The sequence below is a fragment of the Zootoca vivipara genome, chromosome 16, assembly GCF_965207765.1.
Source record: "Zootoca vivipara chromosome 16, rZooViv2.hap1.1, whole genome shotgun sequence".
NCBI classification, from domain to species: domain Eukaryota; kingdom Metazoa; phylum Chordata; class Lepidosauria; order Squamata; family Lacertidae; genus Zootoca; species Zootoca vivipara.
In genome coordinates this window covers 16,865,303-16,880,025 of record NC_142599.1, presented here as the reverse complement: position 1 = coordinate 16,880,025, position 14,723 = coordinate 16,865,303, and the positions used below count along the sequence as shown (strand labels likewise).

The 14,723-nt window shown below is 49.3% G+C and overlaps 1 protein-coding gene across 2 annotated transcripts in view; it reads left to right on the top strand.

Moving 5' to 3' along the window:
* The first annotated feature begins 6,062 nt into the window (after window positions 1-6,062).
* SCARF2 (scavenger receptor class F member 2) overlaps window positions 6,063-14,723 on the top strand; it is a 63,298-nt gene continuing 54,637 nt past the window's right edge. The window contains exon 1 of one of the 2 annotated variants that reach the window (XM_035098795.3): window positions 6,063-6,415. In XM_035098795.3, the coding sequence (XP_034954686.3) occupies window positions 6,063-6,415 (353 nt within the window). The remainder of the gene's footprint in view (window positions 6,416-14,723) is intronic. The other variant, XM_088659267.1, reaches the window with a different exon arrangement.

The following is a 14,723-nucleotide window of genomic DNA, read 5'->3' as shown; positions in this document are numbered from 1 at the left end:
AGTAATAGTTTGCTGGGGTTTGAAAGTGTAAAAGGTCTTACTGGATCTCCCCAGTAAGGTACAAACCCTCATGATAGACATAGAAAACACACGATAGACATAGAAAAGAATACAGAACTGCTCAGTGGTAGATTGATTACCTTGCCTCTGAGCATTGACCTTGAGTCTCACAGACTAAGCAGATAAACAATAGCTGCAAGCATTTTTTGAGAAAGTTTTGCATCCCTAAAACTCACAAACCTCGACAAGTTTATCCCAGGAGGGCTACGGCAATCGGTGGCTACTAGTCAGTGTGACTATATTCTGCCTGCACTGTCGGGGGCAGTAAAGGCTGGCTGGGAATCTCAAGTGGAAGAAAGCACTGTTGTAACTTATCAACATCATAAGAGGCTGCTGGATCAGGCCAATGGCTCATCTAGTCCAGCATCCTGTTCTCACGGTGGCCAAGCAGATCCCGGTGGGAAACCCACAAGCAAGGCTGGAGCACAACTGCGTCTCTTCCCCCCCCCCTGCAGTTTCCAGCAACTGGCATATACAGAAGCATTGCTGCCTCGCAGCTGTTTTGCTTGCAGGAGTTCTATAATAATAGGCTTCTGGCTGGCTGCTCTGAGATCAGGATGCTGAACTGAACAGACCTCCTTTGCTCTAATCCAGCAAGGCTTTTTCTGATGCGCTTATGGGGGTGGGCGCAGCATGAGCCTCTTCCTCCTTCCGGCAGGTCTCTCTCCCACCCATTGCCTCTGGCACACTGAGGGATTCCAGATTTGCAGGGGGGGTGAGATGGGCTTAACATTGCAAACAAGTCATTGGCAACAGTTGGGGTTTCGCCCAACAGAAACTGGATAAATGTGAATTTGGGGGGGGGGATGCTGAAATATCAGTTTGCACTTTACTGCCATTGTGGGGGAGCTGCAAAATAAAAACTTTTGTGCCTTGTATCCAGTATATGTGCCTTGGCTGCATCTTGCGGGTGTGAGTTCCATAGTTTCACTAGGTGGTGTGTGTGAAGAAGTACTTTGTTTTGCCTGTTCCACTGTTGAGCTTCCTTGAATTCTCCTTGGTATCCAGTGGTCTAATGTGCTGGAATTTGCCAACATTTGTACACGCAAAGCCAACACCTGATAGGGAGAGAGAAGTACTGTACTCAAAGGACAAGCAGATTACTGAGAAATTGAGGAGCCAGAGTGGTTAATTGTCAGGCTAGAAGCTGGGGTACCAGAGTTTGAATCCTACTTGGTCATGAAACTCAATGGGTGACTTTGGGCTGATTGCTCACTCTCAGCCTAAACCCACCACACAGGGTTGATGTGAGCATAAAATGGGGTTAAAGGTAAAGGTAAAGGACCCCTTTGACAGTTAAGTCCAGTCAAAGGGATTGCGACACTCATCTCGCTTTCAGTCCAAGGGAACCAGCCATTTGTAGACAGACAGCTTTCCGGGTCATGTTTGCCAGCAGGATTAAATCGCTTCTGGCACAATGGGACACCGTGACGAGTTCCAGAGCACATTTACCTTCCTGCCGCAGCGGCACCTATTTATCTACTTGCACTGGTGTGCTTTCAAACTGCTAGGTTGCCAGGAGCTGATCGGCAAGCCCCAAGAGGCTCAGTGGTTTAGACCACAGTGCCACCCGCGTCCCATATAAAATGGGGAGGTGGAAGCCTATCTAAACCAGCTTGAGTTCCTTCCAGGAAAAGGTAGGATATGAATGGAATGAATGAATGAATGGGAAGATGGGATGGAACAGTGTGACTGGAAACTACTCCATGCTGCAACCCTTTTGTTTCAAGCTATGCCTGTTTGCATATTAATGTGAACTTCCGTTTATGCAACCAAAAGTAACCAACCACTAGAGAGGTACTGGCAGCGGTGGCGGCGTTATACACAATGTAAAGTACCAAAAACGTACAGAAAAATGGGGGGACCCGTGCTAAGAGCTCCCTAAGATCTCAACAGCATGGGATGACGGCTGACTTGAGAGGTGGGGGAACAGATCGGGGAGAGGGAGGGTAGGATGGAAGGGGGGGGGACAGGAGCACGGGGATTTGGGATTGCATTTGATCCAGCCCTCAATGGTATATGTGTTGTGCCGATGGAATGCCGTCGCACAAGGGGAAACCAAAAGGCATAACCAAAGATGGATGCAAAAGAAGCTTCCGCTCTTGCAGCTGTTGTGTTGGATTCCTTTCTTCTGCAGCTATTAAACCCTGCCATTCCTTAATACAAGAACTCTTGCACTAGTGGACAGAGAGTGTTGGCTATGGCTCAGCGTTCTCATTTTAACATTTTCAATATAAAGTGTCTAAAATTTTCTACAGCTTTGTGCACGTAGAAGGCAGTCCCCGCCTGAAAGCTCACTATGGAAAGAGACATACCGTAATGCAAGAGGAAAGGGGGAGGTGAAGGGAAGAGGAAATTGAGTGTTGGAAGCAGAAACTGCTCCTCTGAATAAATAAATAAAAAATTTTTAAAAATTGTTCAGTAGCACCTTACCAACTAAGTTTGTCTGGTTGTTGGGTGGGGGCTGGTGTGGCCTCTCCACCGTACCACGGTCTTAAAACATCAGCCAGAGTATTGCAAAGTATTGGAATTGAAACATGACAATTGAAAGTGTCATGCAACGAAGATCCCTATTTAAAGCAGCGTAACTTAATAGGATGTGGGTGGCGCTGTGGTCTAAACCACAGAGCCTAGGGCTTGCCGATCAGAAGGTCAGTGGTTCAAATCCCTGCGACGGGCTGAGCTCCTGTTGCTCGTTCCCAGCTCCTGCCAACCTAGCAGTTCGAAAGCACGCCAAAATGCAAGTAGATAAATAGGTACCGCTACAAGCGGGAAGGTAAACGACGTTTCCATGTGCTGCTCTGGTTCGCCAGAAGCGGCTTTTTCATGCTGGCCACATGACCTGGAAGCTGTACGCCGGCTCCCTTGGCCAATAACACGAGATGAGCGCCGCAACCCCAGAGTCGATCACAACTGGACCTAATGGTCAGGGGTCCCTTTACCTTTAGCTTAATGGGAAAACGAAATCTCTCAAAGCAAAGTTACAAATCTTGTCCGCTAGAGGGCAGAGGAGATCAAGCGTCTTCCAATTTTCTTGTACAGCGATCATGCGGTAAATGGTTTGCTTGACAACATAAGCAAGACTTGGAAAAGCCCTGCACCGTTCACAGTGCCACCAAGAGTCCTGTGTGTAGACCAGGGACAGCCAATGTAGAGCCTTCCAGATGTTTGGGACTACAACTCCCATCATACCTGGTTATTGGCTGGTGAGCGTTGCATTCCACAACATCTGGAAGATGCTATGTTGGCTATCTATCACAAAGACAGTACTGTACTTAGCTATAGGGACCAGTGTAAGGTTACCAGGCGTCCCTGTTTCCCAAGGACAGTCCCCGGATTTACAAATCAGTCCCCATACAAAATCCATTGAAACTGAAATGTGTCCCCAGATTCATTGAGAAAAATCTGGTAACCTTAGACCAGTGGTCCTAGGAACATAGGAAGCTCCCTTATGCTGCTGCAGACCCTTGGTCCATTTCACTCAGTATTGCCTACACTGATTGGCAGCAGCTCTCCAGGTTTTCAGGTGGTCTCTCCCAGAGATGCCAGGGATTGAACCTAGGACCAGATGACGTACCACCGAGCTCTATGCAACATAGCACAACTCCCTGTAACAGAGGTTGATTGTTATACATACACACACACATTCTTCTCCCATCACATGAGCAGTGGGGAATCTGTGGCTCTATACGTGCTGCTCCCCAGCATCCCTAATTGTCAGGGACTGGGCAGAGGAATGGTGGAGACCGCCTCTCCAGCCTGACCCTTCCAGAGAAGAAGAAGACAGTTTGGAATTACAACAGGGGTTTGAGGGAGATCACAGCTCTCAGAGGCAGATGGGGGGGGGGGAGCTGGGAAATAATGGGAGAGGAGGGGGAACAGTGGACAGTGTCTTTAGAAAGCATTCCAGACCCCCCCCCCACAGAACCCGGTGAGCATTGAAAGTAGAGCAGAGACAAAGGGCACTTCTCAGCACCCATAGTGATGACGCATGGAGAGAGGGAGGGAGTGGAGACTCACTCAGGGCAATGCCATTATCCCCAAGAGGCTGCATTTCCAAGCCCCTCTCTGTGAATATTGAATAAAAAGCAGTTGGTAGGAACTATTGCTTGCCTTATCCGTTCCTGGTGACCTACCATGTAAGTTGGATCCACTGCCACCTGACCCTAACCACTGGTCATGCTGGCTGGGGCTGATGGAAGCTTGAGTCCATTGGCATCTAAAGAGCTGAAAGAAGCATGCAAGCTGGCTGGTGTTGAAAGAGGAACCAGACAATACTCAACAGTGAGCCAGTTCAAGGCTCACCCTACGACTGGCACACAAGGCTTAGTTGGTGGTCTCCCCAGTGGGCACTGCCTTGTGGCAGGGTCGTTTTGGTGGTGGTTCCCTGGTTGTGGAATGCCCTCCCTAGTGAGCTGCGCCTGTCTCCATCCCGATTCACTTTTCGGTGTCCTGTCACCCTCATTTAAGGAGGATATTGACAACCTAGAACCATGGGTGTACCCAGGACAAAGCTAGGGGGGCACACCAGCCACGCCCCAAGCCACGCCCCCAGCCACCCGATTGGCTAGCTGGCAATGATGTGGCCAGGATCCCCCCAGGAGGCATGGTCAACGTGCACACCCCCCAGAGAAAAGGGGGCCATTTGCAAGGCAGCACACAGAGCCACCCGCGCTTGCACTCCTGCCTCGCCCGCTCCTTTAATGGCAGCGGTGACTAAAACGAGGCAGCAGCCTCCATTGAAGGAAACCTGGACCTGGGCTAACTTCAGCCCACACTCTTTCAAGTCACAGCGAGCACAGCACAGAAAGTGCTGCCCCACAATGCTCCACGACACTTCATTTGCACTTCATTTGCACAATCTGTCAGGGGTTATTTAGCTGTGATGCCGGCATTGCAGCGGGCTGGACTAGATGACCCTCAGCATCCATTCCAGCTCTACAATTCTAGGAGGAGTCTGAAAGCATTCATCTCTACCCAGCTGCATTTAGTGCCTGAAGAATCCTGCTCTCTCAGCAGCTATTAGACTTCAGTCAAATCAAAAACTTAAGAAGGAATGGAACTGCTTAGAAGAATATATGACAAGACATCGTTCCAAAACAAATTTATTGATATGCACTGACTAAGTTCGTAAAGGAGTGGTAAAATTATTGTAAGATTGTTCTGGGGGCCAAAGTAACTGATATATACAGTATAATATAATGACAAGTTCAAAATATATTAAAGGATGTCGTGCTGTGGTGGAGGGAAGTCACAATAATAGAGTAAGATAGATACAGAATGGGAATTTTATCAATGTCATAATTTAAACTCTATAAGGCTTAGAACATATATTCCATGTTTTAATAATTAAACGAAATTAAGGTTTTTTAAAAAAAGAATCCTGCTCTCTGAACAGAGGCACCCTACCACTTCTTCCATGCAAGAGGATGCCACAGGTGTAAATGATTATGAAAAGCTGGTATTACTGTATCAAGTTCATCAGTTTTGTTGAATGAGTTAAAGTGAACAGTTTTACAATAATTTTATTTTCATTCAACCTAACCAATTTCTACTGTTTGGAATTTTATTGCGTTATTTTCTTCCTTCGTGTAAACTACTATCCTGAATAATGCTTTTTATAGAGCAGCGGGCACTGAATAATGCTTTTTATAGGGCAGCGGGATGAGTTTATGGAATCGAGTTGGGAGGTGGCCAGAAAAGGTGTTTGGGAGCCACTGGCGGAGAATCAAACCGTGCGATCCTAAACCACGGAGTTAGCCCCACCCTGTATAATCGATCACAAGACGTGGCACGCGCGCACAATTTGAATGGCAAGGCCTATCAGTTTTTTGGGGGGGGGCTAGGAGTTGGCTCCTATGCACCCCGCTGAAGGCCCCCAAATAAGGACCCCCACCGCCGCCAACTCCTTCGGAGCTGCAGCTCTCCAGCCAGGACCAGCAGCAGCCGCCTCAGTCCCTGGATCTCCTTCCCTCTCTCCCCGCCGCCGGAGCGCCTGACCAATGCGGCATTTCCTGGCTGGCCGGCCGCCCCTCCTGCCGCCGCCGCGAGGGGCGAGCAGGAGGCAGCGGCGGCGCTCGCACTGCAGCTTCCGGCCGGGCTCTTGCAGCAGGCAGCAGCCAGGAGGAGCCGGAGCCGCCGCTGGGGAGCCAGGCTGCCCGAGGAGGGCCCCAGAGCGCATGGAGAAGCCGCCGCGGAGGGCCCGGCGCGCCGGAGATGGAGACGCTGCCGTCGGCTGCAGCGCGCTCCTCCTCTCGCTACTGCTGCTTCTCCTTCTCCTGCTGGGTTGCGGGGCGGCGGCAGCGGCCGCCCAGGAGCTGAATCCCCGCGGGAGGAACGTGTGTCCGGCGCCGGGGTAAGCAAGAGCGAGCCGTCGCGGGGAGAGAGGTCCGGGGCGCGCCAAGGAGACCCCCTCGCCAAGTTTTTTACGCGCGGGGAATGCGGACGCGCGGAGAGGGCTCCGCTCCATGGGGTGCGCTGGGGCGCTTCTGGGAAGCCACTTTCCCCCAACCCGGCTCGTTTGAAGCAGCCAAAGGCTTGGATTTCGTTTCGTCTCGTGCACCCGCGCCCTTGGAAGAGGCGCAGGGGCGCTATTGTGTTGTGTTAGACATTCATTTGGGGCGCGGGTGTCTACAGTACGGCTCGGGGTTATTGCTTTTTCCTTTATTACTGGGGCTGGATGGATAGAATCCTGGTCCACCAGTGTGATGCTGCACCACATCTGGCCCCCGGCCTTTCTAAGGAGATAGAATATGCCTTCTAATCCCTTCCGTACATGATGCCTGCCCCCCCCCCCAAACTTCCTAGAAGAGGTCTCTTCCTTCCACCCGTCCCGCAAGCTTCTCCCCCCTCCCACCGCCGCAACCAGTCTCTCTTGGCATGGGACGTGTGTAGGAGGAGAGACGGGGCAGAGAAGATGTCCCTTCTTGAACCAGATGTGGAGATTGATGGAGGGCCTCCCGACTACCATTATGTCCCCCTTTAAAAAAAAAGTTTGGTGGGTTCTCCTTGCTGGGCAGTGCTAGTGGCTTTTGGGACAGGTGGGTGACACCCCCCCCTTCCCTATCATGTCAGCTAGGTTGTGTGCTCCTTTCCAAAGGGTGGGTGCAAACAAGGGGTCCCTATCCCTTCCCTCCCTCATCCTGGCTGGACAGGCTCCCCCCTCTGTCGCCCCGCGTGGATTTCCTTCAGGCGTTTTCGACAGCTTCCTCCCCAACCCCTTCCCTCCTCGCTTGGAGACCTCCCATGCCTGCTTGAACCAATTTCCTCTCGGGAGGGGGCATCCCTCGAGAGTTGAGAGAATCCCCTCTTTTAGGTATGCACGATGGTCACTTTTAGGCTTGCTTGCAAGGATGGGCGGGGGGGGGGGAGGTTAACCTAAAGCCCACCCCCACCTCCATGGGATTAAAGGGGGCCCTAGGGGTGGGGGGTGTTAATTGAGACAGTCTATTGGAACCCTGTATTTAAGCTGTGGATGATGCCAACAGCAGCAGCAACAGCAGCAACAGGCTCTCCATTGGAAGCCTCTGCTTTCCCCTAACCCTCCAGCAAAAACCGCTTTCCAGAGGATTAACCCCATCCTATACCTAACGGTCTCAAGATGTGGGGTTTCGGTTCCCCCTTCCTCCCCCATCTTCCTTCCTCCACAGGGCACATTGCCCACTGAGAGCCATATCGTGCCAGAGCTGCTCCCCCCCCCCCAAAAAAAATACTGTATGGCAATAAGAGCAAAAAACCATTTTTGACATTTCAGGGGATCCCCTCCCCTTCTTGACAGGTAAACCCCCCCCCCCCATTTTTTTCCATCAAAGAACAAAACGCACGCCAAAAAAAAAAGGAAAAGAAACCCACCCGCCATCCCCCTTCCAAGTGTAACTTAAAACCCGATGGAAAGAGACGGTACATCTGTTTTCGATTTAAACTCTTGCAAACAAGCTCGCTTAGGCGAGAGGGCTTTGCAGGCTCTGCTGTGGAATTTCTGGATGAGGTTTCTCTCTCGCGCTTTTACCATAACCGCCCCCCCCAACACAGACAAACACACACACCAGAAGCGCTCTCTGGTCCTCGTTTTTCCTGACCGAGACAAAGTCTGTTTTGTGATGAAGGAAAAAGCTGGTCAAAATTGGAGGGGAGAGGGGCAGAAATGTGGTTTATGGTAGCTTCTTCTTTTTTAGGGTATTTGGGTGGGCGCCCTCCGAAAGGGGCTTCATCAAGCAGTGGGATCCACAAAGCCAACTGCTCAAGTGCAGACTTGGATTAACTGTAGTTGCTCACAGGCTGAAGGGCACATAAAGATTTTCCGTACAGTTAAAGCACACAGACCCAAAATAATCGTTTACCCCTCACAGAGCTACAGTTCCCAGCGCATTTAACAAACTACGGTTCCTGGGATTCTTGCGAGATGGCTGTTTTAAATGTATGGCAGCCGAGACCTCAAAACCCAGTATCAAAATTGGCCTCCAACTCTAGGGGCGATCAGAAAGGAGCTTATTTCATTTTGTTGTTGTTTAGTCATTTAGTCGTGTCCGACTCTTCGTGACCCCATGGACCATAGCATGCCAGGCACTCCTGTCTTGCACTGCCTCCTGCAGTTTGGTCAAACTCATGTTTGTAGCTTCGAGAACACTGTCCAACCATCTCGTCCTCTGTCGTCCCCTTCTCCATGTGCCCTCCATCTTTCCCAACATCAGGGTCTTTTCCAAGGATTCTTCTCTTCTCATGAGGCGGCCAAAGTATTGGATCATGTTTAATTCTTGCCTTTTCCTTCAAGGAGCTCAAGGCGGCGTACATGGCTCTCCCTGCCCCTCATTCAATCCCCATAACAACCCTGCGAGGTAGGATAGGCTGAGAGGCAGTGACTGGCTTCCCACCCAGTGAGTTTGGTGGCTGGGTGAGGATTTGAACCCTGCTTTCCCAGGTCTGACGCTCTAACTGCTGCACCACACTGCCTCAGCTTGAAACCTGTTAGTAGATTTCCGTGTTTCTTTAGAGTGACCAAACGTTCGGACTTCCAGTTGTTCAGCAGTAACAGCAACTGAGCTCTCCCCCTGGTTAGGCTGTCGAAATGCAGAATATTTGGGGAGTGGGTTTTTGTATGGAAAACTGGAAGCTTTCCATTCCGGTCCTCCAGACAAATTCATGTGCTTAGAGTAGCCATCCAGATGTTTTAAAGACTACAACTCCCATCAGCCCCAGCCAGCATGGCGGTGCGATTTTGGGGCTGATGGGAATTGTAGTCCAGAACATCGGGGGGGGGGAGCCTGGATAGGCTTTCCTGAATGAAGATGCTTTAAACTGGCGGTGGGAAAAAAAGGACAGCAAAGTCTCCTTGCCTGCTGTCAAGAGGCAGAATTCCAATGTATTGGGTGCTAAAGCACTAAAAGATGTGGCATGGGTATTATTTGGTGCCTGTAACAGTGCCAGTTTGGGTCCCATTTAAAGGCAATCTTCCTGAACTCTCCAAAAGCCTACACTAACCACCCTTTGAAAAGTCACCCTTTGCAGTACAGTTCTACAGCCCAAAATGTGTTACATCCTGGTTAAAGTATGCCCGTGTTTGTGAAGTTCACTTCCAAAAATGCATTATGTTAGGGGAGAAACGGTTGGCAGTCAACGCGTATTATTAGGGGGGAAATTTGGACTGAAAAGTTGGTGGCTTTCCACGATATATATATATTTTTAATTGCAAATAAATGGCTGAAGAAATATGGAGAGCTGAAGTTAAGATTTGAGAAAGAGAAAAGAACAGAAATTGACAAGTCATCCATCCCTCTGTGTGTGTGTGTGTGTGTGTGTGTGTGCGTGTGCACGCAGGTCTTTGGATAATAGCTCCATTCAGAGAAAGAGCTCTGGGCTACACCCCCTCCCCATGTTACAGCACATGTTTGAGGAGGGGGCACTATGCAGGCAGGGAGGTCTTGTGGAAGCTGGTCCCACATACTCCCCTCCAATTTCCTCTCAGTTTTCAGTAACCTTCCTGGAAGAGAGTGTTATAGATTATTATTATTATTATTATTATTATTATTATTATTAATTATTATTATTATTTCTATCCCGCCCTATACCTGAAGGTCTCAGGCCACTTCACAAAAAGCAAGCACATCCAACTTCTTAGAGACTGCAATCTATTCACAGTAAAAAACAAACAAACTGGCAGTGATCTAGCCATTGTCATTGGAGAATTGACCAGAGTTGTTGAGCTTTTTTTAGGGACCAAAAATTGTTGAACTTTTTATTTTTGTTTCTCTGTGTGTGTGTGTTGCTTTTTTTGGGATCGACCAGGATTGACCAGGGACACCCTGAAATCGAGCATGTTAGACATGCCTGACATAAAAGATCACATACATAAATTCAAAATACAAACAGCAACCCAATTAAAAAAACCCTTAAAAGAGGCATTTTAAAAAAGGTAAATGGACCCTTGACCATTAGGTCCAGTCGTGACTGACTCTGGGGTTGCAGCGCTCATCTTGCTTTACTGGCCAAGGGAGCCAGCGTACAGCTTCTGGGTCATGTGGCCAGCATGACTAAGCCACTTTCTGGCGAACCAGAGCAGCGCACGGAAACGCCGTTTACCTTCCCGCTGTAGCGGTACCTATTTATCTACTTGCACTTTGACGTGCTTTTGAACTGATAGGTTGGCAGGAGCTGGGACCGAGCAACGGGAGCTCACCCCGTTGTGGGGATTCGAACCGCCGACCTTCTGATCGGCAAGCCCTAGGCTCTGTGGTTTAACCCACAGCGCCACCCATGTCAGGCAAAGGCCTGGTTAGAAATGAACATTTTTGCCTGGTGCCTAAAAGTGTATAGTGAACTTCCCTGGGGAGAGCATTCCACAGATGATGATGAAGAAGAAGAGTTTGGATTTGATATCCCACTTTATCACTACCCGAAGGAGTCTCAAAGCGGCTAACAATCTCCTTTCCCCTCCTCCCCACAACAGACAGCCTGTGAGGTGAGTGGGGCTGAGAGACTTCAGAGAAGTGTGACTAGCCCAAGGTCACCCAGCAGCTGCATGTGGAGGAGCGGAGACGCAAACCCGGTTCCCCAGATTACGAGTCTACCACTCTTAACCACTACACCACACTGGCTACTAGCACCTCGAGGCACTGCCCTTGCATCTCTTCTCTATCCTCTCCCCTCAATTTTATCCTTACAATGACACCATGAGGCAGGTTAGGCTGCGAGAAAAGTTTTGGACACCGTAGTCATCTACGGCAGAGCATCCGCTCTGCATGAAGAACGTCAAATCCCTGGAATCCCATGGAAGAGCGACTGAAGGTTAAACAACCCCAGGAATTGTAGCTCCGAGAGCAGAATAAGGGTCTCAGCATGCTTAACAAACTACGCTTCCCACAATTCTTGGGGGGAGGCCATGAGTGTTTAGAGTGAAAATGCTGGCGCACGATTGCTGGCAGGAGTGTGTCTGTGTCATATATTTAAATAAGAGTATTCATAAGAACATAGCAAGCACCTGCAGGATCAGGCCAGTGACCTACCTAGCCCAGCATCCTGTTCTCACAGTGGCCAAGTAGGTGTTCCAAAAGGAAGCCCTTGGGCATGACCAGAGCACAACAGCCTCTCTCCCCTCCTGCAGTATCCGGCAATTGGTATTTAGAAGCATTGCTTCCTCTCACCGTGGAGGCCAAGCAGAGCCATCCGTCATGGCTAGTAGTCGTGGATGGTCTTCTCCTCCATGCATCTGTCCATTTGTAAACTGTTTTGATATTTTTTCTGATGAAATGGGCACTCTACACGTTTTAATAAAAGTAAAGAAACACATCCTCTTTTTAAAGCCATCCAAGTTGGCCGCCATCACTGCCTCCTGTGGCAGTGAGTTCCACGGTTTAACTATGCACTATTTCAGATACCGGCAGTCTTGCTTGTCTAACCCTCTGGCGTGGGATCTGCCTTTGTCCTCAGCTGCGAGTCTATACCAAAGGCGCTTCCTGACCATCACTAACTTTTGTAATGGAATCCATGTGATGAGTAACAAGTAACTAAAGAGTTAACTGTGTACTGTAGCACCTGACCACTGAGGAAGATCATGTTACAGAATGTACCAGAAGTGTTTCTGTGTGTTGCAGTTGGTTTCGTTTCTGCCTGGGAGACGGTCGCAAGATGTCTGCGCTCTCACCAGGTTGTTTGTTATTTTCTCTCTAGAATAAACTTAAGTAGTTATTAGAACACTTTGGACTCTGTGTGTTCTTAAGAGGTTTTTTATCCAATGGCTATACAAGCTTTCGCTGTGTGAGAAGAAGATCTCTGCTGTGTGTGTGTTTTACTGCCAGCCCGGTTCTATGGAAGCAGAGAAGCGGAGAGGAAGCGCGCCGGGCGATAATCAGAGGCTCCTAATTGAGTCATAAACAACTCAACGGAGCCCTATACCCGTCACAGGTTATGGGTCATAGAACCTAATCAATCACCAAAGCAATAAAAGGTGATTGCAGCTGTAAAAGCCTTGGAGAAAGCCGGTGTAAAGAGCTAGCTGGGAGAAACCTGTTGTTTTGCAGTCGGCAATCAATAGATGCACTCGCTAGCAGAAAGACCCTGTACCAGAAGGCTGGGATCCGCAGTCTACCCGGAGGAGCAACGTGAGCTATTCTGAGTGAGTACACAGACACGGAGCCCGGGGGTGGACAAGATGGCGGAGCAGCTACAGGAGTCATTTGTCGTGCCGTTCCAGAGGTTGAATGGCGACAACTATGCAGAGTGGAGAGAAAGGGCCAGAATGTGGTTGCTAGGAAAGGATTTGTGGACTTGTGTGTTAAATCCTCCAACCCATGTCGCTGATAATTCAGCAGCTGAAGCACAGAGGTTTGCAGCAGAAACCAGGAAAGACAATAAGGCTCTATGTGCCATTGCCATGAGCTGCGATGCTACACAACTGCCCTATGTGCAAAATGCTGAAAATGCCAAGGAAGCCTGGGACAGTTTGGAAAGGGTCCATCAGAGAAAAACAGCTGGAGCTAAGCTGCATGCTATGAGGCATCTCTTTGAGTTGAGACTGAGACCAGGGCAACCCATTAAGGAGCACATTGCCAATGTGATTGATGCATTCCATAAGCTGCAGCGGCATGAGCTTGTGTTCAAAGAGAAGGAAAAAGTTTATATTTTGCTGTCTAGTTTGGGAAACGTCTATGAACATTTGTGTTTAACATTTGAGTCAATGCCTGAATCTGAACTCACGATTGCTTACGTTTCTGGGCGTTTGGCGGATGAGGAACTGAGACGCCAGAAAGAATTGGCTGAGAAGGGGGGCCGTGGGCGCAGAGAAGCCAGTGGGGGTGCAGTAAAAAGCACTGAGGAATCCACTGTGAGTGCGTGCGCAACAAGGCTTTGCTATCGGTGCCAGCAGCCTGGGCACGTAGCGAGATTCTGCCCAGCTCCGGAAGCAGCCAAGGTCACTCAGCCAGGTGCCAGGCAACCCAGCGGACGTGGTCGTGGGACCAGCCAGCAGCGCCAAGGCAGAGGACGTGGGAAAACTCCAGATAAGCCTGTCAGCCGTCTTTCTGCTGCCTTAGCAACGATTCGAAACAAAGGACAGGACAGTTTCGCTTTTATTATCGACTCAGGCAGCAGCCATCATCTTGTACCGCCTTCAGGACAGATCCTGAACTGCAGGCCACTTGAAGATGAAAAAAGCCTGCATCTTGCTGATGGTTCCTCTGGAACAATTAAAAGCAAGGGTGTTTTTTATATGCAATGCTTAGACACTAACCTTGATGTTTATGTTGTACCAGGCATGGAGAATGGTCTTTTAAGTGTGTCTTGCTTATTGCGTGAGGGCTTTGAAATAGGTTTTGCCAATGGTGTTTGCTAAATTGCCAGAGATGGGGCTGAGCTGGTAAGCGTTACTGTTGGGTCTGATGGTCTGTTTGTCCTAGATGGGAGGGGGCAAGCAGGTGGAAGTAACACTGGTGATGCTCAGGCTAAAAGTGCCAATACCCCAAAGGGCACAGAGGGCGCTATCCATAAGGATTGTATTCATGCTTGGCACAGAAAATATTGTCACATGTCTTTTCCTTATGTGAAAAAAGCCCCTGATTTTGTCAAAGGTTGCAGGTTCAAGCCATGTCAAAAACACCTGCAATGCCGCGCATGTGCGAAAGCGAAGACGAAGAGATGCTCTTATCCTAGGTCTGAGAGGAAGAGCACAAAGCCATTTCAGTTGGTGCACTTGGATATTTCTGGGCCTATGTCAACGTTAAGTTTAGGTGGTTCAAAATATGTTTTGTGTCTTCTGGATGATTTCAGCCATTTTTCCTGGGTCATAACACTGAAAGAGAAGGGGGAGGCTGCCAGAGTGATACAGGAGTGGGTAGCCGAGGTAGAACTACAGTTCTCCGTCACTGTCCAGTGTTTTCAGAGTGACAGGGCGGGAGAGTTTTTGAGTGCAGAACTACAAGGGTTTTTCCGAAGCAAGGGAATTAGGCACAGGAAAACCGCTCCTTTTAGTCCACAGGAGAATGGTTTAGCTGAAAGGAAATTTAGAACGCTGTCTGAACTGGTGGAGGCAACGTTGTTTGATGCAGGACTACCCCAGAAGTTTTGGGGGGAATGCTATAAATTTGTGAATTATTGTTCAAACCGCGCTTTTAATTCAGTTGTGGACAACACACCCTACTACATGTTGTATGGCAAAGTTCCGAAGGTGCACTATT